Source organism: Salvelinus fontinalis, chromosome 15 (genome assembly GCF_029448725.1).
Source record: "Salvelinus fontinalis isolate EN_2023a chromosome 15, ASM2944872v1, whole genome shotgun sequence".
Taxonomy (NCBI): Eukaryota; Metazoa; Chordata; class Actinopteri; order Salmoniformes; family Salmonidae; genus Salvelinus; species Salvelinus fontinalis.
In genome coordinates, this window is record NC_074679.1 from 3,564,556 (window position 1) to 3,589,396 (window position 24,841).

General features: G+C 47.1%; 2 protein-coding genes across 3 annotated transcripts in view; one reads left to right on the forward strand and one right to left on the reverse strand.

Annotated features, from left to right (window-relative positions):
• The window catches only part of LOC129811275 (RNA-binding protein 25-like), a 47,880-nt gene extending 35,702 nt beyond the window's left edge, over positions 1-12,178 (reverse strand). The window contains exons 1-5 of one of the 2 annotated variants that reach the window (XM_055862451.1): positions 12,019-12,178; positions 11,554-11,665; positions 11,184-11,233; positions 10,905-11,081; positions 7,171-7,228 (exon numbers count right to left, since the gene is read on the reverse strand). In XM_055862451.1, coding sequence (XP_055718426.1) covers positions 7,171-7,228; positions 10,905-11,081; positions 11,184-11,233; positions 11,554-11,647 — 379 coding nt within the window. In that variant the 5' untranslated portion in view covers positions 11,648-11,665; positions 12,019-12,178. Of the gene's footprint in view, positions 1-7,155; positions 7,229-10,904; positions 11,082-11,183; positions 11,234-11,553; positions 11,666-12,018 lie in introns of both variants that reach the window. The other variant, XM_055862450.1, reaches the window with a different exon arrangement.
• Positions 12,179-13,121: 943 nt separating this feature from the next.
• On the forward strand, positions 13,122-24,602 carry LOC129811276 (arginase-2, mitochondrial-like). Its single transcript, XM_055862452.1, has 8 exons — positions 13,122-13,370; positions 13,478-13,550; positions 17,125-17,299; positions 17,765-17,924; positions 18,761-18,855; positions 21,465-21,569; positions 21,720-21,856; positions 22,259-24,602. The coding sequence occupies exons 1-8, from the start codon at positions 13,260-13,262 to the stop codon at positions 22,444-22,446; spliced, it is 1,044 nt and encodes a 347-aa protein (XP_055718427.1). The 5' UTR covers positions 13,122-13,259; the 3' UTR covers positions 22,447-24,602.
• Positions 24,603-24,841: the final 239 nt, after the last annotated feature.

A 24,841-nucleotide genomic window follows, 5' to 3' on the forward strand; every position in this document is an offset into this window, starting at 1 on the left:
CCGAGCTGACAGACTAAGACAGGACAAGAGTTAGTACCGAGCTGACAGACTAAGACAGGACAAGAGTTAGTACCGAGCTGACAGACTAAGACAGGACAAGAGTTAGTACCGAGCTGACAGAGAAAGACAGGACAAGAGTTAGTACCGAGCTGACAGAGAAAGACAGGACAAGAGTTAGTACCGAGCTGACAGAGAAAGACAGGACAAGAGTTAGTACCGAGCTGACAGACTAAGACAGGACAAGAGTTAGTACCGAGCTGACAGAGAAAGAGAGGACAAGAGTTAGTACCGAGCTGACAGAGAAAGAGAGGACAAGAGTTAGTACCGAGCTGACAGACTAAGACAGGACAAGAGTTAGTACCGAGCTGACAGACTAAGACAGGACAAGAGTTAGTACCGAGCTGACAGACTAAGACAGGACAAGAGTTAGTACCGAGCTGACAGACTAAGACAGGACAAGAGTTAGTACCGAGCTGACACACTAAGACAGGACAAGAGTTAGTACCAAGCTGACAGACTAAGACAGGACAAGAGTTAGTACCGAGCTGACAGAGAAAGAGAGGACAAGAGTTAGTACCAAGCTGACAGACTAAGACAGGACAAGAGTTAGTACCGAGCTGACAGAGAAAGACAGGACAAGAGTTAGTACCGAGCTGACAGAGAAAGACAGGACAAGAGTTAGTACCGAGCTGACAGACTAAGACAGGACAAGAGTTAGTACCGAGCTGACAGACTAAGACAGGACAAGAGTTAGTACCGAGCTGACAGACTAAGACAGGACAAGAGTTAGTACCGAGCTGACAGAGAAAGACACATCTAAACTATGTCCTGTTTAAAATCTTATTTTGAATAAAATGAACTGTGATTTACATCAGCGATCAAAACATGTGCATTTATCTCTAAAAACCCAAGCAGCAAACCATCTGTTGTACAGAACTAGAGCCACCTCATTAATATAACATGAAGCCGGCCTCATCACCTCACTATGGAAACAGTTAACATGAAGCTGGCCTCATCACCTCACTATGGAAACAGTTAACATGAAGCTGGCCTCATCACCTCACTATGGAAACAGTTAACATGAAGCTGGCCTCATCACCTCACTATGGAAACAGTTACCATGAAGCTGGCATCATCACCTCACTATGGAAACAGTTAACATGAAGCTGGCCTCATCACCTCACTATGGAAACAGTTAACATGAAGCTGGCCTCATCACCTCACTATGGAAACAGTTAACATGAAGCTGGCCTCATCACCTCACTATGGAAACAGTTATCATGAAGCTGGCCTCATCACCTCACTATGGAAACAGTTACCATGAAGCTGGCATCATCACCTCACTATGGAAACAGTTAACATGAAGCTGGCCTCATCACCTCACTATGGAAACAGGCTGGTCAACCATGAGATTCTAGAGATGTGGCGGAGACAACGCAGGCTAGGAGGTAACTAGGCAGACGTGGCGGTAACTAAGCAGACGTGGCGGTAACTAGGCAGACGTGGCGGTAACTAGGCAGACGTGGAGGTGACAACACAGACGTGGAGGTGACAACACAGACGTGGAGGTGACTACACAGACGTGGAGGTGACTACACAGACGTGGAGGTGACAACACAGACGTGGAGGTGACAACGCAGACGTGGAGGTGACAACGCAGACGTGGAGGTAACTAGGCAGACGTGGAGGTGACAACGCAGACGTGGAGGTGACAACACAGACGTGGAGGTAACAGACGTGGAGGTGACAACACAGACGTGGAGGTGACAACACAGACGTGGAGGTGACAACACAGACGTGGAGGTGACAACGCAGACGTGGAGGTGACAACACAGACGTGGAGGTAACAGACGTGGAGGTGACACCACAGACGTGGAGGTGACAACGCAGACGTGGAGGTGACAACGCAGACGTGGAGGTGACAACGCAGACGTGGAGGTGACAACGCAGACGTGGAGGTGACAACGCAGACGTGGAGGTGACAACGCAGACGTGGAGGTGACAACGCAGACGTGGAGGCGACTACGCAGACGTGGAGGCGACTACGCAGACGTGGAGGCGACAACGCAGACGTGGAGGCGACAACGCAGACGTGGAGGCGACTACGCAGACGTGGAGGTGACAACGCAGACGTGGAGGTGACAACGCAGACGTGGAGGTGACAACGCAGACGTGGAGGTGACAACGCAGACGTGGAGGTGACAACGCAGACGTGGAGGTAACAGACGTGGAGGTGACACCACAGACGTGGAGGTGACAACGCAGACGTGGAGGTGACAACGCAGACGTGGAGGTGACAACGCAGACGTGGAGGTGACAACGCAGACGTGGAGGTGACAACGCAGACGTGGAGGTGACAACGCAGACGTGGAGGTGACAACGCAGACGTGGAGGTGACAACGCAGACGTGGAGGTAACTAGGCAGACGTGGAGGTGACAACGCAGACGTGGAGGTAACTAGGCAGACGTGGAGGTAACTAGGCAGACGTGGAGGTAACTAGGCAGACGTGGAGGTAACTAGGCAGACGTGGAGGTAACTAGGCAGACGTGGAGGTAACTAGGCAGACGTGGAGGTAACTAGGCAGACGTGGAGGTAACTAGGCAGACGTGGAGGTGACAACACAGACGTGGAGGTAACTAGGCAGACGTGGAGGTAACTAGGCAGACGTGGAGGTAACTAGGCAGACGTGGAGGTGACAACACAGACGTGGAGGTGACAACACAGACGTGGAGGTGACAACACAGACGTGGAGGTGACAACACAGACGTGGAGGTGACAACACAGACGTGGAGGTGACAACGCAGACGTGGAGGTGACAACGCAGACGTGGAGGTGACAACGCAGACGTGGAGGTGACAACGCAGACGTGGAGGTAACTAGGCAGACGTGGAGGTGACAACACAGACGTGGAGGTAACTAGGCAGACGTGGAGGTAACTAGGCAGACGTGGAGGTAACTAGGCAGACGTGGAGGTAACTAGGCAGACGTGGAGGTGACAACGCAGACGTGGAGGTAACTAGGCAGACGTGGAGGTAACTAGGCAGACGTGGAGGTAACTAGGCAGACGTGGAGGTGACAACACAGACGTGGAGGTAACTAGGCAGACGTGGAGGTAACTAGGCAGACGTGGAGGTAACTAGGCAGACGTGGAGGTAACTAGGCAGACGTGGAGGTGACAACACAGACGTGGAGGTGACAACGCAGACGTGGAGGTGACAACGCAGACGTGGAGGTGACAACGCAGACGTGGAGGTGACAACGCAGACGTGGAGGTGACAACGCAGACGTGGAGGTGACAACGCAGACGTGGAGGTGACAACGCAGACGTGGAGGTGACAACGCAGACGTGGAGGAGACAACGCAGACGTGGAGGTGACAACGCAGACGTGGAGGTGACAACGCAGACGTGGAGGTGACAACGCAGACGTGGAGGTGACAACGCAGACGTGGAGGTGACAGACGTGGGGGTGACAGACGTGGGGGTGACAGACGTGGAGGTGACAGACGTGGAGGTGACAGACGTGGAGGTGACAGACGTGGAGGTGACAGACGTGGAGGTGACAGACGTGGAGGTGACAGACGTGGAGATGACAGACGTGGAGGTGACAGACGTGGAGGTGACAGACGTGGAGGTGACAGACGTGGAGGTGACAGACGTGGAGGTGACAGACGTGGAGGTGACAGACGTGGAGGTGACAACACAGACGTGGAGGTGACAACACAGACGTGGAGGTGACAACACAGACGTGGAGGTGACAACACAGACGTGGAGATGACAACACAGACGTGGAGGTGACAACGCAGACGTGGAGGTGACAACACAGACGTGGAGGTGACAACGCAGACGTGGAGGTGACAACGCAGACGTGGAGGTGACAACGCAGACGTGGAGGTGACAACACAGACGTGGAGGTGACAACGCAGACGTGGAGGTGACAACGCAGACGTGGAGGTGACAACGCAGACGTGGAGGTGACAACGCAGACGTGGAGGTGACAACGCAGACGTGGAGGTGACAACGCAGACGTGGAGGTGACAACGCAGACGTGGAGGTGACAACGCAGACGTGGAGGTGACAACACAGACGTGGAGGTGACAACACAGACGTGGAGGTGATAACGCAGACGTGGAGGTGACAACACAGACGTGGAGATGACAACACAGACGTGGAGGTGACAACACAGACGTGGAGGTGACAACGCAGACGTGGAGGTGACAACACAGACGTAACAACACAGACGTGGAGGTGACTAGGCAGACGTGGAGGTGACTACACAGACGTGGAGGTAACTAGGCAGACGTGGAGGTGACTACACAGACGTGGAGGTGACAACACAGACGTGGAGGTGACAACACAGACGTGGAGGTGACAACACAGACGTGGAGGTGACAACACAGACGTGGAGGTGACAACACAGACGTGGAGGTGACAACACAGACGTGGAGGTGACAACACAGACGGTGACAACACAGACGTGGAGGTGACAACACAGACGTGGAGATGACAGACGTGGAGGTGACAACACAGACGTGGAGGTGACAAAACAGACTTGGAGGTAACTAGGCAGACGTGGAGGTGACAACACAGACGTGGAGGTGACAACACAGACGTGGAGGCGACAACACAGACGTGGAGGCGACAACACAGACGTGGAGGCGACAACACAGACGTGGAGGCGACAACACAGACGTGGAGGCGACAACACAGACGTGGAGGCGACAACACAGACGTGGAGGCGACAACACAGACGTGGAGGCGACAACACAGACGGTGACAACACAGACGGTGACAACACAGACGTGGAGGTGACAACACAGACGTGGAGATGACAGACGTGGAGGTGACAACACAGACGTGGAGGTGACAAAACAGACTTGGAGGTAACTAGGCAGACGTGGAGGTGACAACACAGACGTGGAGGTGACAACACAGACGTGGAGGTGACAACACAGACGTGGAGGCGACAACACAGACGTGGAGGCGACAACACAGACGTGGAGGCGACAACGCAGACGTGGAGGCGACAACGCAGACGTGGAGGTGACAACGCAGACGTGGAGCTGACAACGCAGACGTGGAGGTGACAACGCAGACGTGGAGGTGACAGACGTGGAGGTGACAACACAGACGTGGAGGTGACAGACGTGGAGGTGACAACACAGACGTGGAGGTGACAACACAGACGTGGAGACGACAGACGTGGAGACGACAGACGTGGAGACGACAGACGTGGAGGTGACAGACGTGGAGATAAGACAGACGTGGAGATAACACAGACGTGGAGGTGACAGACGTGGAGGTGACAGACGTGGAGGTGACAACGCAGACGTGGAGGTGACAACGCAGACGTGGAGGTGACAACGCAGACGTGGAGGTGACAACGCAGACGTGGAGGTGACAACGCAGACGTGGAGGTGACAACGCAGACGTGGAGGTGACAACGCAGACGTGGAGGTGACAACGCAGACGTGGAGGTGACAACGCAGACGTGGAGGCGACTACGCAGACGTGACAACGCAGACGTGGAGGTGACAACACAGACGTGGAGGTGACAACACAGACGTGGAGGTGATAACGCAGACGTGGAGGTGATAACGCAGACGTGGAGGTGACAACACAGACGTGGAGATGACAACACAGACGTGGAGGTGACAACACAGACGTGGCGGTGACAACGCAGACGTGGAGGTGACAACGCAGACGTAACAACACAGACGTGGAGGTGACTAGGCAGACGTGGAGGTGACTACACAGACGTGGAGGTAACTAGGCAGACGTGGAGGTGACTACACAGACGTGGAGGTGACAACACAGACGTGGAGGTGACAACACAGACGTGGAGGTGACAACACAGACGTGGAGGTGACAACACAGACGTGGAGGCGACAACACAGACGTGGAGGCGACAACACAGACGTGGAGGCGACAACACAGACGTGGAGGCGACAACACAGACGGTGACAACACAGACGGTGACAACACAGACGTGGAGGTGACAACACAGACGTGGAGATGACAGACGTGGAGGTGACAACACAGACGTGGAGGTGACAAAACAGACTTGGAGGTAACTAGGCAGACGTGGAGGTGACAACACAGACGTGGAGGTGACAGACGTGGAGGTGACAACACAGACGTGGAGGTGACAGACGTGGAGGTGACAACACAGACGTGGAGATGACAGACGTGGAGGTGACAGACGTGGAGGTGACAACACAGACGTGGAGGTGACAGACGTGGAGGTGACAACACAGACGTGGAGGTGACAACACAGACGTGGAGACGACAGACGTGGAGACGACAGACGTGGAGGTGACAGACGTGGAGGTGACAGACGTGGAGGTGACAGACGTGGAGGTGACAACGCAGACGTGGAGGTGACAACGCAGACGTGGAGGTGACAACGCAGACGTGGAGGTGACAACACAGACGTGGAGGTGACAACAGACGTGGAGGTGACAACACAGACGTGGAGACGACAACGCAGACGTGGAGGTGACAACGCAGACGTGGAGGTGACAACGCAGACGTGGAGGTGACAACGCAGACGTGGAGGTGACAACGCAGACGTGGAGGTGACAACACAGACGTGGAGGCGACAACACAGACGTGACAACACAGACGTGGAGGTGACAACACAGACGTGGAGGTGACAACACAGACGTGGAGGCGACAACGCAGACGTGGAGGCGACAACGCAGACGTGGAGGTGACAACGCAGACGTGGAGGTGACAACGCAGACGTGACAACGCAGACGTGACAACACAGACGTGACAACACAGACGTGACAACGCAGACGTGGAGGTGACAACGCAGACGTGACAACGCAGACGTGACAACACAGACGTGGAGGTGACAACAGACGTGGAGGTGACAACACAGACGTGGAGACGACAACACAGACGTGGAGACGACAACGCAGACGTGGAGGTGACAACGCAGACGTGGAGGTGACAACGCAGACGTGGAGGTGACAACGCAGACGTGGAGGTGACAACGCAGACGTGGAGGTGACAACACAGACGTGGAGGTGACAACACAGACGTGGCGGTAACGTGGCGGTAACATGGCGGTAACAACACAGACTTGGCGGTCACGTGGCTGTAACAACATAACAAGGAAAGGAGGGAAAGTAGAGTAGAAGTATTGTACCTGTTTTGTTTTTACCTTGCAGTTTCCCAGAAGCCCCTTGGACCCTCTTCCAGCTCAGGACCAGGCCACATTTCTACAAGATGGAGGAAAGGACAGAGGGGACCTTATCTGAGACTAAACACCAAAATGTCAGAGTGATCATCATTCAATCACATTGGTTCATATAAGCCCTTTTTACATTCAAAAAACAGTTGTCACAAAGTGTTTTACATTTTAACACAGACTACAACCCAAAGAACCCGAAGAACAGGATGAAGAAAGGAAAAAGAAAAACCGTGAGAAGAACCAGAACACAAACTAGAAATGGGTCATTTTCCTGAAGATACATTGTGTGCAGGGTTTTACAGTAATATGACTGAAACATGTATTGATCTCAGATGGATTGTCTGGGGTCAAAGGTAACCTGCCCTTTCATGTCAGAAAGTCATGACCATCATGACCAATTCCAGTCCCTTTACGGGAAGCGCTACGGGGGGATACTCTACTCCACAACGATTTTATTTTATTTATTATTCTGATATCAACAAAACTATCATTTTTACCTCCAGAAATGAGCCCAATAACATATTGGTAAAAAATATATTAAAATATTGGACCATGAATATGGGTCTCCCAAGTGGAGCAGCGGTCTAAGGCACTGTATCTCAGGAGAGCCCTGGACTAGATAGATGTAAACCTACAGTAGGTATCTCTCCAGGAACAGGGTTGGAGAGCCCTGGACTAGATAGATGTAAACCTACAGTAGGTATCTCTCCAGGAACAGGGTTGGAGAGCCCTGGACTAGATACATGTAAACCTACAGTAGGTATCTCTCCAGGAACAGGGTTGGGGAGCCCTGGACTAGATAGATGTAAACCTACAGTAGGTATCTCTCCAGGAACAGGGTTGGAGAGCCCTGGACTAGATAGATGTAAACCTACAGTAGGTATCTCTCCAGGAACAGGGTTGGAGAGCCCTGGACTAGATATATGTAAACCTACAGGAGGGTCTCTCTCCAGGAACAAGGTTGGAGAGCCCTGGACTAGATATATGTAAACCTACAGGAGGGTCTCTCTCCAGGAACAGGGTTGGAGAGCCCTGGACTAGATAGATGTAAACCTACAGTAGGTATCTCTCCAGGAACAGGGTTGGAGAGCCCTGGACTAGATACATGTAAACCTACAGTAGGTATCTCTCCAGGAACAGGGTTGGAGAGCCCTGGACTAGATAGATGTAAACCTACAGGAGGGTATCTCTCCAGGAACAGGGTTGGAGAGCCCTGGACTAGATACATGTAAACCTACAGTAGGTATCTCTCCAGGAACAGGGTTGGAGAGCCCTGGACTAGATAGATGTAAACCTACAGTAGGTATCTCTCCAGGAACAGGGTTGGAGAGCCCTGGACTAGATAGATGTAAACCTCCAGTAGGTATCTCTGCAGGAACAGGGTTGGAGAGCCCTGGACTAGATAGATGTAAACCTACAGTAGGTATCTCTCCAGGAACAGGGTTGGAGAGCTCTGGACTAAATAGATGTAAACCTACAGGAGGGTCTCTCTCCAGGAACAAGGTTGGAGAGCCCTGGACTAGATACATGTAAACCTACAGGAGGGTCTCTCTCCAGGAACAGGGTTGGAGAGCCCTGGACTAGATAGATGTAAACCTACAGTAGGTATCTCTCCAGGAACAGGGTTGGAGAGCCCTGGACTAGATAGATGTAAACCTACAGTAGGTATCTCTCCAGGAACAGGGTTGGAGAGCCCTGGACTAGATAGATGTAAACCTACAGTAGGTCTCTCTCCAGGAACAGGGTTGGAGAGCCCTGGACTAGATAGATGTAAACCTACAGTAGGTATCTCTCCAGGAACAGGGTTGGAGAGCCCTGGACTAGATAGATGTAAACCTACAGTAGGTATCTCTCCAGGAACAGGGTTGGAGAGCCCTGGACTAGATAGATGTAAACCTACAGTAGGTATCTCTCCAGGAACAGGGTTGGAGAGCCCTGGACTAGATAGATGTAAACCTACAGTAGGTATCTCTCCAGGAACAGGGTTGGAGAGCCCCGGACTAGATAGATGTAAACCTCCAGGAGGTATCTCTCCAGGAACAGGGTTGGAGAGCCCTGGACTAGATAGATGTAAACCTACAGTAGGTATCTCTCCAGGAACAGGGTTGGAGAGCCCTGGACTAGATAGATGTAAACCTACAGGAGGGTCTCTCTCCAGGAACAGGGTTGGAGAGCCCTGGACTAGATAGATGTAAACCTACAGGAGGTATCTCTCCAGGAACAGGGTTGGAGAGCCCTGGACTAGATAGATGTAAACCTACAGTAGGTATCTCTCCAGGAACAGGGTTGGAGAGCCCTGGACTAGATAGATGTAAACCTACAGGAGAGTCTCTCTCCAGGAACAGGGTTGGAGAGCCCTGGACTAGATACATGTAAACCTACAGGAGGGTCTCTCTCCAGGAACAGGGTTGGAGAGCCCTGGACTAGATAGATGTAAACCTACAGTAGGTATCTCTCCAGGAACAGGGTTGGAGAGCCCTGGACTAGATAGATGTAAACCTACAGGAGGGTCTCTCTCCAGGAACAGGGTTGGAGAGCTCTGGACTAGATAGATGTAAACCTACAGTAGGTATCTCTCCAGGAACAAGGTTGGAGAGCCCTGGACTAGATAGATGTAAACCTACAGGAGGGTCTCTCTCCAGGAACAGGGTTGGAGAGCCCTGGACTAGATAGATGTAAACCTACAGTAGGTATCTCTCCAGGAACAAGGTTGGAGAGCCCTGGACTAGATAGATGTAAACCTACAGTAGGTATCTCTCCAGGAACAGGGTTGGAGAGCCCTGGACTAGATAGATGTAAACCTACAGTAGGTATCTCTCCAGGAACAGGGTTTGAGAGCCCTGGACTAGATAGATGTAAACCTACAGTAGGTATCTCTCCAGGAACAGGGTTGGAGAGCCCTGGACTAGATAGATGTAAACCTACAGGAGAGTCTCTCTCCAGGAACAGGGTTGGAGAGCCCTGGACTAGATAGATGTAAACCTACAGTAGGTATCTCTCCAGGAACAGGGTTGGAGAGCCCTGGACTAGATACATGTAAACCTACAGTAGGTATCTCTCCAGGAACAAGGTTGGCTCTTGCAACTTCAATGCGCCTCGATAGGAATATTTATCTGGCATTGAACAAGCCGACTAAAGTAAACAGGTCAACTATTCTATAGGTTTGTCTGAGTTTGTTCCAAACAACATTACATTGCAAAAATAGTAGACTGGAAAGTTACATCCTGAGTGATAAAGTAGAGGCTTTGAATGACTTTACCAGCAGGCTACATTAGGCTAGACACCGCTGTCTGTGTCGAGCGCCGTGGTGGTAAGCATTACAGATTGTTTAATTCACTTCATCTGACCATCAGAGTGTCAGCAACAATCATGCATGTCAGTGCAGTGCACACAGCGTAACAGAGAAAATGTCATATTTGAGAACTTATTAGGGAATATATTTAATAAAAGGAATATATTTAATAAAGGGAATATATTTATTTGGGAATATATTTTGTAGAACAGACATGCTTCTGTATTAGGCTATGTGATCTCCAAACCCCCCGACTGATCTGAAAAACGACCTCTCCAGAATCCATACGACAGAAATCCGTCACAGTGACTGAGAACTTTAACCCCTGTGTGTTTGTGTGATTTGGTTCAGCTGGACAAAAGTATTTCTATATAAAATTCCAACCCATGTTTTCAATCCCAGGTCTGCTTACCGCTAGCAGTTGTCTGACCAGCATGTCAGAAGCCTTCTCTGAGATGTTCCCTACAAACACTGTAGTGGTGGGACCTCCACTGCCCCCCTCCTGGATCTCCTTGGTTCTGACTGGGTTCAGATCTTTCCTCTGAGCAGGAGGCGTCTGGACCATAGACACTGTGGTAGGAACCAGGACCTGCAATAAAACACAGTAAACACATTAGGAAATAAGAGTTGTCTGCCAGCCAGTGTGATGAACTTATACTTTGTGTGTGTGATAATAACAGTTCAAGCTCACCGTAGGTGCAGAGGTCATTATCCCCATGTGGACTGGAATCATGGGCGTACCTGGGAGAAGACCGAGAGACATCATAATCTATCACCTTCAAACTCTTCACTCCGTAGATCAATATCCCTTAAAGTGGACGAAGAATGATCTGATATCAATGAAATATGTTTGCTAATATGGGTGATTGTTAATGGGACAATTGATGACTACAACCAACAAACTAGTAGTTGTTTGAAATATAAAAATTAAAAAAATAACGGTGGTGCACATGAATGTTATAAACGTATCGTTCTATTTATCGTTATCGCATCAATTCAGGCAATTTTTCGCGATATGGATATTTGTCCATATTGCCCAGCTCTACTAGACTTTATCCCACCTGCTGGGACTCCCTGGGGGAACCCTGCGAAGTGGGGAGGGCGAATCCCGGGGGGCAACTGGGGGAGGCGGTTCAGGTGAGGGGGGTACGACATCTTGGGAGGTGGATTGACCTGGGGGAACAAGAAGAGACGCACAGGTTTAGGGACTACCATGGGGGTACCCATGGATAGATTCTGGCCTGCGGGGATAAACTAGCTAGGCTAGCTATACCGGCTAGCTTAGGTTACTGCTATCGTAGATATTTGGTTACACAACACAACCTATAATAGCCATGCATTTAAACATTCCACAAAGAAGGTTAAATTCTATATACTGGCTGGTTAGCTAATCAATGCAACAAAAGCGTTTTCTAGTTCACATTTCCTGCTAGCTGGTAGATACCACCGCTACCACGCAAGTTAGCTAGCTAGCTAACTTTGCTACCGTTATGGCCCTTTACTAAAATAGTTTAGTGTTAACATACCTGAAAACAGGCGGCGTGCACACAATGTACTCTTGTATCAATGTATTATATCTGTTTTCATATAAGTCAGTCTAAATTACTATATGAACGATATTTGATCGGTCGTCAATAGCTAACTTGCTAGCTACGTTATGCCTGTAACAAGGACCTGTATTTTTTGCAATGCATTATGGGATATGCCATTTAAAAAATAAAAATAAACGTTTACAATTTTTCAACACTTGGGGGCGACAGAGGTACATACTGGTCCAAAATACCCCTGTTTATTATAGTACGGTAGCCTGGCCCCATACCACCGTTTAGGTTTGTATGTTTTTGCTCCAAAACAGGTCAACAGAACAGACACAAACCACTGTATTTAGGTGATGAGAAGCTGTACCCACGGGCAACGTTCTGTTACATTATATTCTTCAATAACAACAACACAATTCATCTAAATTATTGTATTTCCACAAAATAAAAACAATGGTTGACTTTTACTGAATAGCCCATAATAAAAAATATACCTATTTGCTATTTTAATAAGCCTTTCTTAGCCCCCCCCCCCCCCCAAAAAAAAACAGGCTTATTCAAATATCAAATTGGTATATGGCCAATAGGTCACACTCCACTGCATGTAAACATAGGGTACAGACTGATATCTAATATGTTTTGCACAATTACGGAAAGCAGACATCGAGGTCAAGCAACATGTTTGTCAACCGCAGTTTGCTGTGTTGGTGGAAATTTCCACCCCTGCGAAATTGCGGGATCATGGGTGCGTTTCAGAAACACAAGACACTCCTTCGGAACAAACCCATCTATTGGACACATCTCATTGGCTAGTGCGAAGGTGTGGCATATGGTATTGACGCACGTTCCCCAATGAGGTTTGGCCGGTGTAGGCCGTCATTGTAAATAATAATTTGTTCTTAATTAACTGACGTGCCTAATTAAATAAAGGTTAAATCAAAAATAAAATAATAATAATTTGATTTGGGGTATAAAAAAATAAAATAATAATACGGCCAAGTGATGTTTAGAGATAAATTAAGGGTTACACATTTCTGTTGATCGTGCTCTTGGCATCTCATGAATATTAATGAGATCAAAGGGAGCATAAGACCAGCCCCCGGCAGAGCATCAACATCATAAGAGAGACGGGGGATCTTACAGAAGAGCGTTTGAATCGCAGCCTTGGTCGTTAAACGGTTGTTATCAATTATTTTGAAGTTAACGGACAAATTAAATAGGATTTTAGAATGACTTTAAGAGGGCCACTGTGTCGTCTTCTACGGACGCAACTCAACAATACCTGTCAGAGCAGAACTCATTCTGTGGCTGTTTTAGGAGCCCCATTCTCAAAAGGACAGGTAAGGAAAAAGCTCATATACTATTAGGATTCATTTATTGAATATGATTTTTTGATTAGGCTATTTCGTTTACCAGAATTATTGAACGTTGTCGTTTTTTCTTTTAGAAAAGGAGAGGGGTGGAAAATGGACCCAAAGCCATCAGAGATGCTGGTCTGATCGAGAGACTTTCACATCTGGGTAAGTGATGGAAAATCTTAAAATTATAAAACAAACTTAGAAATGTACTGTTGGATTAAAATAATTCTATAGAAAACTTATTCTAACCCTGAAATAGGTTAATGGTTCATGTGAGAGCTGCTTCTTCTTTTCCTTCTATTAGGGGAAGTAAAGCATGTATTACATCAGTCTTTTACTATAAATGGGTCTAAGCTAATGTTGCCAAACAAAGAAAACAACCATAATTAGGATATTGTTTAGATCTTGATTGCTGGCGATCTAAACAGATGTTTTTTTTTTTTATCTAAAACGATTATTATCTCGAAAATAAAACGGTAAAAGAGCGGTTTTGTTGGGCCACATGGGCGAGAAAGAATGAGCAAGTCTCTGCTGTCGTCACCCCCTACGCACATACAGAGCCTTCCCCGAAAAAGCGAACTCTCTCCTCCCATTTAGGACTACAGCTTTCCCTTTGTACCCTCCCGCCTATAATAGATTAATTGGAGCCCCTATCGCCGTCTTGAATGTTTGAAAGATGGTACGAAAAAATAGTTTGTGTAAACCTAACAGTTAGATTGTATCACACATCCGGCTCCATGTGACTGCATACGATAACGTTGCTGTCTTTGGTAATACCCAAACTGTCTTCCAATCCAGAGTAAACCGTGGGCTTGTTTCAGACCGTGGACCAATCTGAGCAAGTAGGCGCACAAATTGCGAAAGACAATATGCAAACACATCCTAATAATTAATAATTAAAAGGGTCAGATCTTAATTGTGAAAAGATAAAATAATCTACATAGGCTAGGCTTGGCTAGGGATGCCACACAGAACGAGTTTTTCCCCTGCAAAACGTGTCGCATTAAAGCATTAGTTGGTAAATCGTAGAACATTGTCCATGTGTGAGGCTACCTGTCTGCCTTAGGAGACTATATGGACCGGTCTGAGCAGAGGGGCATTCATTTCCTCAGACAAGATGATTCCACTTCTAAACCAATGGGATTATTGTCAGGTCATAAATAGTGAGGCCTATGATGTCTCAGCACACACACAACACATCTGAATGAAGTGCAGCAAGCAAGCCTACACCTAGTTGAGTGTAAAAGTTAAAGTGAGACACAAATGTTCCAGTGTAGAGATCCCCACGTTCAGTTCTGGAATGTGCAAGTCATTTCCTGTAATCTTAGCCCCATCTCATCCCTGAGCACTCAGCTGTGGGACAGATCAACAGCTTGCACTCATGGCACAGGCAAAGGTGCTTTTCTGGCAGTTACCCAATCAACCGTCCCACCCAGTCAAGTCCCACCCAGTCAACCGTTCCCAGGGACAGTCTGCAGTGTAATATGAGAAGCCTATCTTTAGATTGTGTTTTTTTTCTCTCTCTCTGTTGTTGGATGTGGACCACTGGCATACTTTTAACAAGACATCAAACCCCAAAGTCTTTAAGAAACACCATTTTTAAATACACTAGTCCAGGGGGATTTTATGGCATTTAAAGTGCTTTTATATGAGCTCAGACTACTGGTACATTTATAAGAATTTGTGACCTCTATTGTAATTTGCAGCTCATTGGGAACAAAATGTTCCAGTTTACTCATCCTAAAGTAAACGCCTTTAGTCTATCGAGAGCTTTGAGACCGATGCTTTGTTCATCTCCTGCTGTGTCCAAGCATGTGCCTTGTTGATATCACTCATGATCTCTTGTAAAATCACATTCACTTGATATGCAATATGGTGCTATTTCAGTTGTTTCGTAAAATCACATTCACTTGATATGCTACATGGTGCTATTTTAGTTGTTTGTAAAAGTGGACTTCAAACTGCTGAGATGAGAAGTTTATTAAAAACAAAAAGTATGAAAAGTAAAATAACTTTTTCTGATGCCAATTTGGCAACGGGGAGAATAACAAATGATATCCTCTTTTTAATATCTAGAAGACTGAGATGTTCAGTCATTGTCAAGATGGGGAAACATCCCTTTGAACTGCATCAAATATCACTGACATTGCGTCAAGTGTAAATACACACTGTATTAGATCATGATTGCATGAACAGAGATGCCCCCCCCCCCCGAGTACTGGATTCAGCTATTCCTGTCCAGTGGTCTAAGATGGTAACACGGGGGGGGGGGGGGGGGGGTGTATTAGACATAACGAGGTACCACGTTGATCCCCTCTTAATCAGCAGAGTAACTCTACACCCACCATTCCGGTGGAATATTGTCACCCACAGATGTTGTTTAAAATCCCTTGTTTACTTCAACTCGTCATTAGTCCGAGGTGCCAGTACTAGTAGATGGGGGGTGCATTGCAACCCAATTTCCAACAAATTCCTTTGTGTTTACTTCGTTGCCACCGTAGCAGTGGTAGCAACGAGGTGATCTTATCTTGGAGAAACCTGAGAGGACACACATGGGAAATGGAAGACATGGAAAGTATTGCCCAGTCAGACATACAGGGGTTCCAGCGACAGCTTGAATGACTACGTCTTGGCAATCAGAGATGATATGAGAGGGGGGGGTGTAAGGAGAGCAAGGGTAGAGGGGGTTGGACATCAGAGCCTGGAGAAAGACCTAATGCCTTTGGGGTGGAAAGTAGCCTAGTGGTTAGAGCGTTGGACTAGTAACCCAAAAGGTTGCTGGATCGAATCCCTGAGCTGACAAGGTAAAAATCTGTCGTTCTGCCCCTGAACAAGGCAGTTAACCCACTGTTCCACGGTAGGCTGTCATTGTAAATAAGAATTTGTTCTTAACTGACTTGCCTACTTAAATAAAGGTAAAAAAATATATATACAGTTGAAGTCAGAAGTTTACATACATTTAAACTCAGTTTTTCACAATTCCTGACATTTATAATCCTAGTAAAAATTAATTGCCTGTCAGTTAGTATCACCACTTTATTTTAAGAATGTGAAATGTCAGAATAATAGTTGGGAGAATGATTTATTTCCGCTTTTATTTCTTTCATCACATTCCCAGTGGGTCAGAAGTTTACATACACTCAATTAGTATTTGGTAGCATCAGAAGCTTCTAAATCCATGACATAATTTTCTGGAATTTTCCAAGCTGTTTAAAGGCACAGTCAACTTAGTGTATGTAAACTTCTGACCCACTGGAATTGTGATACAGTGAAATAATCTGTCTGTAAACAATTGTTGGAAAAATGATTTGTGTCATGCACAAAGTAGATGTCCTAAACGACTTGCCAAAACTATAGTTTGTAAACAAGACATTTGTGGAGTGGTTGAAAAACTTCAGACTTCATGTATGTATGTATGTATGTATGTATGCGTGTAGCTTAATGTGATAGTGAAAATTCCGCCACAACCGTCTGGGCCACAAACTCACATCCCTTCGCACGCACCATAGCACAACAAGCTCTAAAAGCAAAGTCCATCCAACAAACCCAGAAAAGCCAAGGCTGTTTCTAGATCTGGGGCGACTTCTAGGTCTCAGGAATCCATTAGTTATGCACTTAGCCATTAACAAAATACTCCCAACAATTCATCCATTTGCTGTTAAATTAATCAATTTTTTTAATATATATTTTTTTAACAATAATGAACATAAAAAATACCTTTAATTTCCTCATACAGATTACCCAGTGCATGACTTTGGAGACCTGAGCTTCCAGCATCTGGAGAAGGACGAGCCCTACATGCACGTCCCCTTCCCTCGCACTGTGGGCAGAGCTAACAAACTGCTGTCAGGGGCCGTCAGCAACGCTGTGGAAGCCGGACACACTACCATCATGCTTGGAGGAGACCACAGGTACATACCACAACAACCCACGTCATGTTCTCAGAGAACACTGTGGTTATTTCAGCAACAGCGACTTATAGAACTGTCAACATTGACAGTGTTATGAAATTAAGTACTAGGCAGGCTTAGGACCCTAGAACTCTCTGACTAAAGAGTTCAATCTTGGTTTCATCATACCAGAGAATCTTGTTTCTCGTGGTCTGAGAATCTTTAGGTGTGTTTTGGCCAACTCCAAGCGGGCTGTCATGGTGCCTTTTACTGAGAAGTGGCTTCCGTCTGGCCACTCTACCATAAAGGCCTGGTGGAGTGCTGCAGAGATGGTCGAACACTAAACTCTGGGTTAAGTAGGGACATTGGAAACTGGCAGTAACCAGTTTCTTTATGATAGTGACACATATAGGTCCGTGTTCCCTGGGAGGGTGGAATAACGGTGATCGGATTCTAACTCACTTCCTGATGTCTCTCTCCTCGCAGCCTGGCCATTGGTTCAGTGGAAGGCCACGCCCGGCAGTGTCCTGACCTGTGTCTGATCTGGGTCGATGCCCACGCTGACATAAACACGCCCTTCACCTCTCCCTCAGGCAACCTCCACGGACAGTCGGTGGCCTTCATGATCAAAGAGCTGCAGAACAAGGTAAGAGAATGAGGCCTTGGGGCATTCTCACTAGCCTGGTTCTTCCCACGAGACAAGCCTGTAGACTATTATAACTATCTGTTATCGTTTAGGTACCATAGGAGTCTACAACCATGTCTCAGCGCAAGCCTGGTCCCAGATCTGTTTGTGCTGTATAACCTTCATTAAGATACCATAGGAGTCTACAACCATGTCTCAGCGCAAGACTGGTCCCAGATCTGTTTGTGCTGTATAGCCTTCTTTAAGATAACATAGGAGTCTACAACCATGTCTCAGGGCAAGCCTGGTCCCAGATCAGATCTGTTTGTGCTGTATAGCCTTCTTTAAGATACCATAGGAGTCTACAACCATGTCTCAGGGCAAGCCTGATCCCAGATCTGTTTGTGCTGTATACCCTTCTTTAAGATAACATAGGAGTCTACAATCATGTCTCAGCGCAAGCCTGGTCCCAGATCTGTTTGTGCTGTATAGCCTTCTTTAAGATACCATAGGAGTCTACAACCATGTCTCAGGGCAAGCCTGGTCCCAGATCTGTTTGTGCTGTATAGCCTTCTTTAAGATACCATAGGAGTCTACAACCATGTCTCAGGGCAAGCCTGGTCCCAGATCTGTTTGTGCTGTATAACCTTCATTAAGATACCATAGGAGTCTACAACCATGTCTCAGGGCAAGCCTGGTCCCAGATCTGTTTGTGCTGTATAGCCTACTCCTATTGGATGTTCTGTTATGATGTCATGTTCTGAGAGCAGGCTTTATTGTCACGACAACAAGGCTACACTTCACGACAGTGAAACTCCTCTGCCCTGATACTCACCTCTTGTCATTGTTGTCTGTAGATGCCAGAGCTGCCAGGCTTCTCCTGGGTGAAGCCCTTCCTGTCGGCTAAAGACCTGGTCTACATTGGCCTGAGAGACGTAGACCCGGGAGAGTAGTAAGTACACTTCTCTGTACACTACTAAGTACAATCATCTGGATTATAACACACAGTTAAAACCCTTGGTTTAAGTAGTAGTATAGCAGTAGGTAAAAATCACATTTTATTAGTCCCATGCGCCAAATACAACAGGTGTAGGACTTAAATTGAAATGCTGACTGAAAAACCCCTAACCAACAATACCGTAAAAAAAAAAATACGGATAAGAATAAGAGATTAAAGTAACAAGTAATTAAAGAGCAGCAGTAAAATAACAATAGCGAGAATATATACAGGGGGGTACCAGTACAGAGTCAATGTGCGGGGGCACCGGTTAGTTTAGATTATATGTACATGTAGGTAGAGTTATTAAAGTGACTGCATAGATGACAACAACACAGAGTAGCAGCAGTGTAAAAGAGGAGGAGGAGGGGGGGGGGGGGGGGGGGGCAATGAAAATAGTCTGGGTAGCCATTTAATTAGCTGTTCAGGAGTCTTATGGCTTGGGGGTAGAAGCTGTTTAGAAGCCTCTTGGACCTAGACTTGGTGCTCATGTACTGCTTGCCGTGTGGTAGCAGAGAAAACAGTCTATGACCAGAGTGTCTGGAGTCTATGACAATTTTTAGGGCCTTCCTCTGACACCGCCTGGTATAGAGGTCCTGGATGGCAGGAAGCTTGGCCCCAGTGATGTACTGGGTCGTTCACACTACCCTCTGTAGTGCCTTGCGGTCGAAGGCCGAGCAGTTGCCATACCAGGCAGTGATGCATCCAGTCAGGCTCTCAATGGTGCAGCTGTAGAACCTTTTGAGGATCTGAGGACCCATGCCAAATCTCACAAGAAACTTGAAGCTCTCAACCTGCTCAACTGCAGCCCCGTCGATGAGAATGGGGGCGTGCTCGGTCCTCTTTTTCCTGTAGTCCACAATCATCTGCTTTGTCTTGATCACATTGAGGGAGAGGTTATTGTCCTGGAACCACACAGCCAGGTTTCTGACCTCCCTATAGGCTGTCTCGTCGTTGTCGGTGATTAAGCCTACCACTGTTGTGTCATCTGCAAACTTAATGATGGTGTTGGAGTCGTGCATGGCTCTGCAATCATGAGTGAACAGGGAGTTCAGGAGGGGACTGAGCACGCACCCCTGAGGGGCTCTTGTGTTGAGGATCAACCCTTACCACCTGGGGGCGGCCCGTCAGGAAGTCCAGGATCCAGTTGCAGAGAGAGGTGTTTAGTCCCACGGTCCTTAGCTTATTGATGAGCTTTTAAGGGCACTATGGTGTTGAACGCTGAGCTGTAGTAAATTATGGTTCGTCGCCTTGATGGTTCACCGCCTCTGGGTGAGTGTTTTCTTGTTTGCTTATGGCGGAATACAGCTCATTCAATGCTGTCTTAGTGCCAGCATCAGTCTGTGGTGATATGTAGACAGCTACGAAAAACACAGATGAAAACTCTCTAGGTGGATAGTGTGGTCTACAGCTTATCATGAGAAACTCTACCTCGGGCGAGCTATAGCTCGAGACTTCCTGCACCAGCTGTTATTTACAAAAATACATAGTCCACCGCCCCTTGTCTTACCAGACGCCGCTGTTCTATCCTGCCGGTGCAGCGTATAACCAGCCAGCTGTATGTTGATTGTGTCGTCGTTCAGCCACGTCTCCGTGAAGCATAAGATGTTACAGTTTTGAATGTCCCGTTGGTAGTTTAATCTTCCGCGTGGGTCAACTATTTTATTCTCCAAAGATTACACGTTTGCTAGCAGAATGGAAGGAAGTGGAGGTTTATTCAATCGCCTACAAATTTTCAGACGGCAGCCCGCCTTCTTGCCCCTTTTTCTCTGCCTCTTCTAAACGCAAATCACGGGGATCTGGGCCTGTTCCCGAGAAAGCGGTATATCATTCGCGTCGGGCTCGTCAGACTCAATAAAGGAACAATAGAATTCTGCCAGTCCATGGTGAGTAATCACAGTCCTGATGTCTAGAAGTTATTTTCGGTCATAAGAGACGATAGCGGCAAACATTATGTACAAAATAAGTTACAAACAACGCAAATAAACAAACAAACGTGTAGCAGTAGTATACACTTTCATTACATTTTAGTCATTAGCAGATACTCTGAGTGACTCACAGTGCATTCAGAGTGACTCACAGTGCATTCAACTTAAGGTGTGTGGGTATGTGGGACAACCACATATTTCTTCATCTTGGTGTCCTCCATTTATGTACGTACTTATCATTCTAAGATGAAGTTCCCCTCTTAACATGATACATATCACCTTTCACATCACCAACCAAAAGAAGAGTTTATTGCATTACTTAGGCCCAGCATCAGCTTGTTCAACATTGGATGATTGTAAGTAATAGTAAACATTTTCTATGTGAACGTTTCATAATGTTGCACCCACGTAAACAAGGCCCATTATTCTGGGACAACCACATACCAGTCATACCACAGGTAAACCACAGTCACTTGGTTTGCACACATTCGTCTTTGTGTTTCTGTATTGTGATAGTATGTTGATCTGGATAAGATTGTCTGCTAACTGACTCAAATGTGAAATTTACACCCGTAACATCCAAATATACTTCCAGACATGATACTAATGACATTCTACTCTCCTTTCTCCTCACAGCGACATCCTGAAGGACTTGGGTGTCCAGTACTTCACAATGAGAGACATCGACAGGCTCGGTATCCAGAGAGTCATGGAAGTCACTTTCGACCACCTCTTGTCAAGGTAATTTAATTACACTATACCATTGTGGTTGATAGTTTGGATGTATTTAGTTGACAGTTTGGATGTGTTCAGTTGACAGTTGAATTTGAGTTGAAAGTTGATTCGCTGAACTGTATTCTGAACCCGTTTTCTTCTTCTCTTGTCCAACAGGAAGCAGCGGCCGATCCATCTGAGTTTTGACATTGATGCGATGGACCCGTCTCTGGCCCCAGCCACAGGAACACCAGTGAACGGAGGTCTGACTTACAGAGAAGGAATCTGGATCACAGAGGAGATCCACAACACAGGTATGTTAGGGCATGCTATAAGTATTCTGTTTTGAGAAGATAAAAGTTTAAAATATATATATTCACATGGCAGTCATAGACACCGAAATGCACGGATAATGATCAGCCACAGTCACACTAACACATTCATAAGAAACAATGAGGAAAGGTCTGTCATTAAACTTGGAGCCTTTTCCTCTAAGTTATGGCCGACTCTTGGTAGGATGAGAATAGTGGATACGTAACCTTCATTATATTTATACTTATGGTACGATGAGAATATAAACATTGTCTATGAAGTAACATTTAAATCTGAAACATTGTTTGACGTCCAGTTTCTATGTTTGAAGTAACATTTCTGTCTGCAAACGTTCTACCAAATGATCTGAAACTAATAGATTGTACTTTGTGTTTAATCTCCAGGGTTGTTGTCAGTGATGGACCTTGTTGAGGTCAACCCAGACCTGGGGGCGAGTCGTGAGGCGGTGGAGAGCACTGCTTCCATGGCGGTGGACGTCATCGCATCCGCCCTAGGGCAGACCCGTGAGGGAGGTCCCATCACTCAGGAGTCGCAAACGCTTAAAGAGGACACGGAACAGCTCCGGCTCTAGAACACACAGCTTCTAGAACACACAGCTTCTAGAACACACAGCTTCTAGAACACACAGCTTCTAGAACACACAGCTTCTAGAACACACAGCTTCTAGAACACACAGCTTCTAGAACACACAGCTTCTAGAACACAGCTTCTAGAAGACTAAGAACTTTCAACATATGACCACTTGGCATTCCTGAATTCTAAAAGACTTTACATACACACACGCTGATGCAGTAGTTGAAAAGTGTTTTGTTACATCTTGTGTGTGTGTGTGTGTGTGTGTGTGGTGCTGTATGGCAAACTGTTCAACAGTCAGTCAAACCTCAATCATGACTGAACTTATAATAACTAATAAGCCCAGTTAAAGGCTAATATGCCTTATTTACTAAGAGGACTTGGAAAAACTTAGCCTGGGCCCAGAGCTTTGCTATCGTGTCATATGTTTGTCAGGACAAGGAATCGCACAAAATAGTCACACAAACAGACGGGTACCCAGGCTATAGAAAGCTGTCATCTAAAATGTAAACTGTAATTGATTGTGATCAGCTGGTCTCCCTGGCCTTGGAAAGACAGCCTCCCCAGCTCCACTAGGGAAATGTTGACTGTATTTGATGGTGATCAGTGGTATACCATAGACATGGTGATCAGTGGTATGCCATAGACATAATTACAAAAACACAACATTGCTGATGACTTGACGCTGCAGCTCTGTAATGGGGTTTTATGAAGCCGGACACGACGACAAGCATGAAACTGCCTCAAAACTACGTTTAGGATCAGACTGTTATTATTATTCTACTACTGTTTGGTTTGGACATATACCTCAGCTAAATACGTAGTGGCTGTGCCAGTTGAGTTGTCATAGGGATGCTGTGCCAGCTGGTAGGGATGCTGTGCCAGCTGGTAGGGATGCTGTGCCAGCTGGTAGAGATAGATGCTGTGCCAGTTGGTAGGGATGTTGTGCCAGCTGGTAGAGATAGATGCTGTGCCAGTTGGTAGGGATGTTGTGCCAGTTGGTAGCGATGTTGTGCCAGTTGGTAGGGATGTTGTGCCAGTTGGTAGGGATGCTGTGCCAGTTGGTAGGGATGCTGTGCCAGTTGGTAGGGATGTTGTGCCAGTTGGTAGGGATGTTGTGCCAGTTGGTAGGGATGTTGTGCCAGTTGGTAGGGATGCTGTGCCAGTTGGTAGGGATGCTGTGCCAGTTGGTAGGGATGCTGTGCCAGTTGGTAGGGATGTTGTGCCAGTTGGTAGGGATGTTGTGCCAGTTGGTAGGGATGTTGTGCCAGTTGGTAGGGATGCTGTGCCAGTTGGTAGGGATGCTGTGCCAGTTGGTAGGGATGCTGTGCCAGTTGGTAGGGATGTTGTGCCAGTTGGTAGGGATGCTGTGCCAGTTGGTAGGGATGCTGTGCCAGTTGGTAGGGATGCTGTGCCAGTTGGTAGGGATGCTGTGCCAGTTGGTAGGGATGCTGTGCCAGTTGGTAGGGATGCGGTGCCAGTTGGTAGGGATGCGGTGCCAGTTGGTAGGGATGCTGTGCCAGTTGGTAGGGATGCTGTGCCAGTTGGTAGGGATGCTGTGCCAGCTGGTAGGGATGCTGTGCCAGTTGGTAGAGATGTTGTGCCAGTTGGTAGAGATGTTGTGCCAGTTGGTAGGGATGCTGTGCCAGTTGGTAGGGATGCTGTGCCAGTTGGTAGGGATGTTGTGCCAGTTGGTAGGGATGCTGTGCCAGCTGGTAGGGATGCTGTGCCAGCTGGTAGGGATGCTGTGCCAGTTGGTAGGGATGTTGTGCCAGTTGGTAGGGATGCTGTGCCAGTTGGTAGGGATGCTGTGCCAGTTGAGTTGTTGTAGTGAAGCTTATGCACTTTTGGACCAGATGTGGTTTTGACACATTTTATTAGAAGTATTGTGTTTTGTAGTTTTACATTTGAATAATCATCATTATGAATCCATGTTTATGTATTTACTGTATGGTTTTACATTTGTAACAGTTTTAAATGACTAGGTAACGTTTTTCTCCAGTAAATGTCTATAAGTTAAAAGTAGTGTACGTAATGGATATGGTAAATGCTGATAAGAGTGAAATAATTATTTTATTTACTAAATGTAAAAACATGCCTTTTGATGTGACCACTGAATCTGTATTTTAAATAAAGTAATTTAGTCTTCCACAATGACGTCAGTCTGTTTATTACTAGTTACCACGGAGATGTGTGTTCATTACTAGTTACCGCGGAGACGCGTGGCTTATGACTGGCTGAGCAAGTCTAGTTGGTTTTAGTCTATTATATAATGTTCAGTCTTATATAACCAGGTCTACACAGTATATGGAGAGTTTAGTGTGCCCAGTCTGGTTTCATGAGGCTACAAGACACCTGTAACGATCATCGTCATATTCCTCCTCCTCGGATGA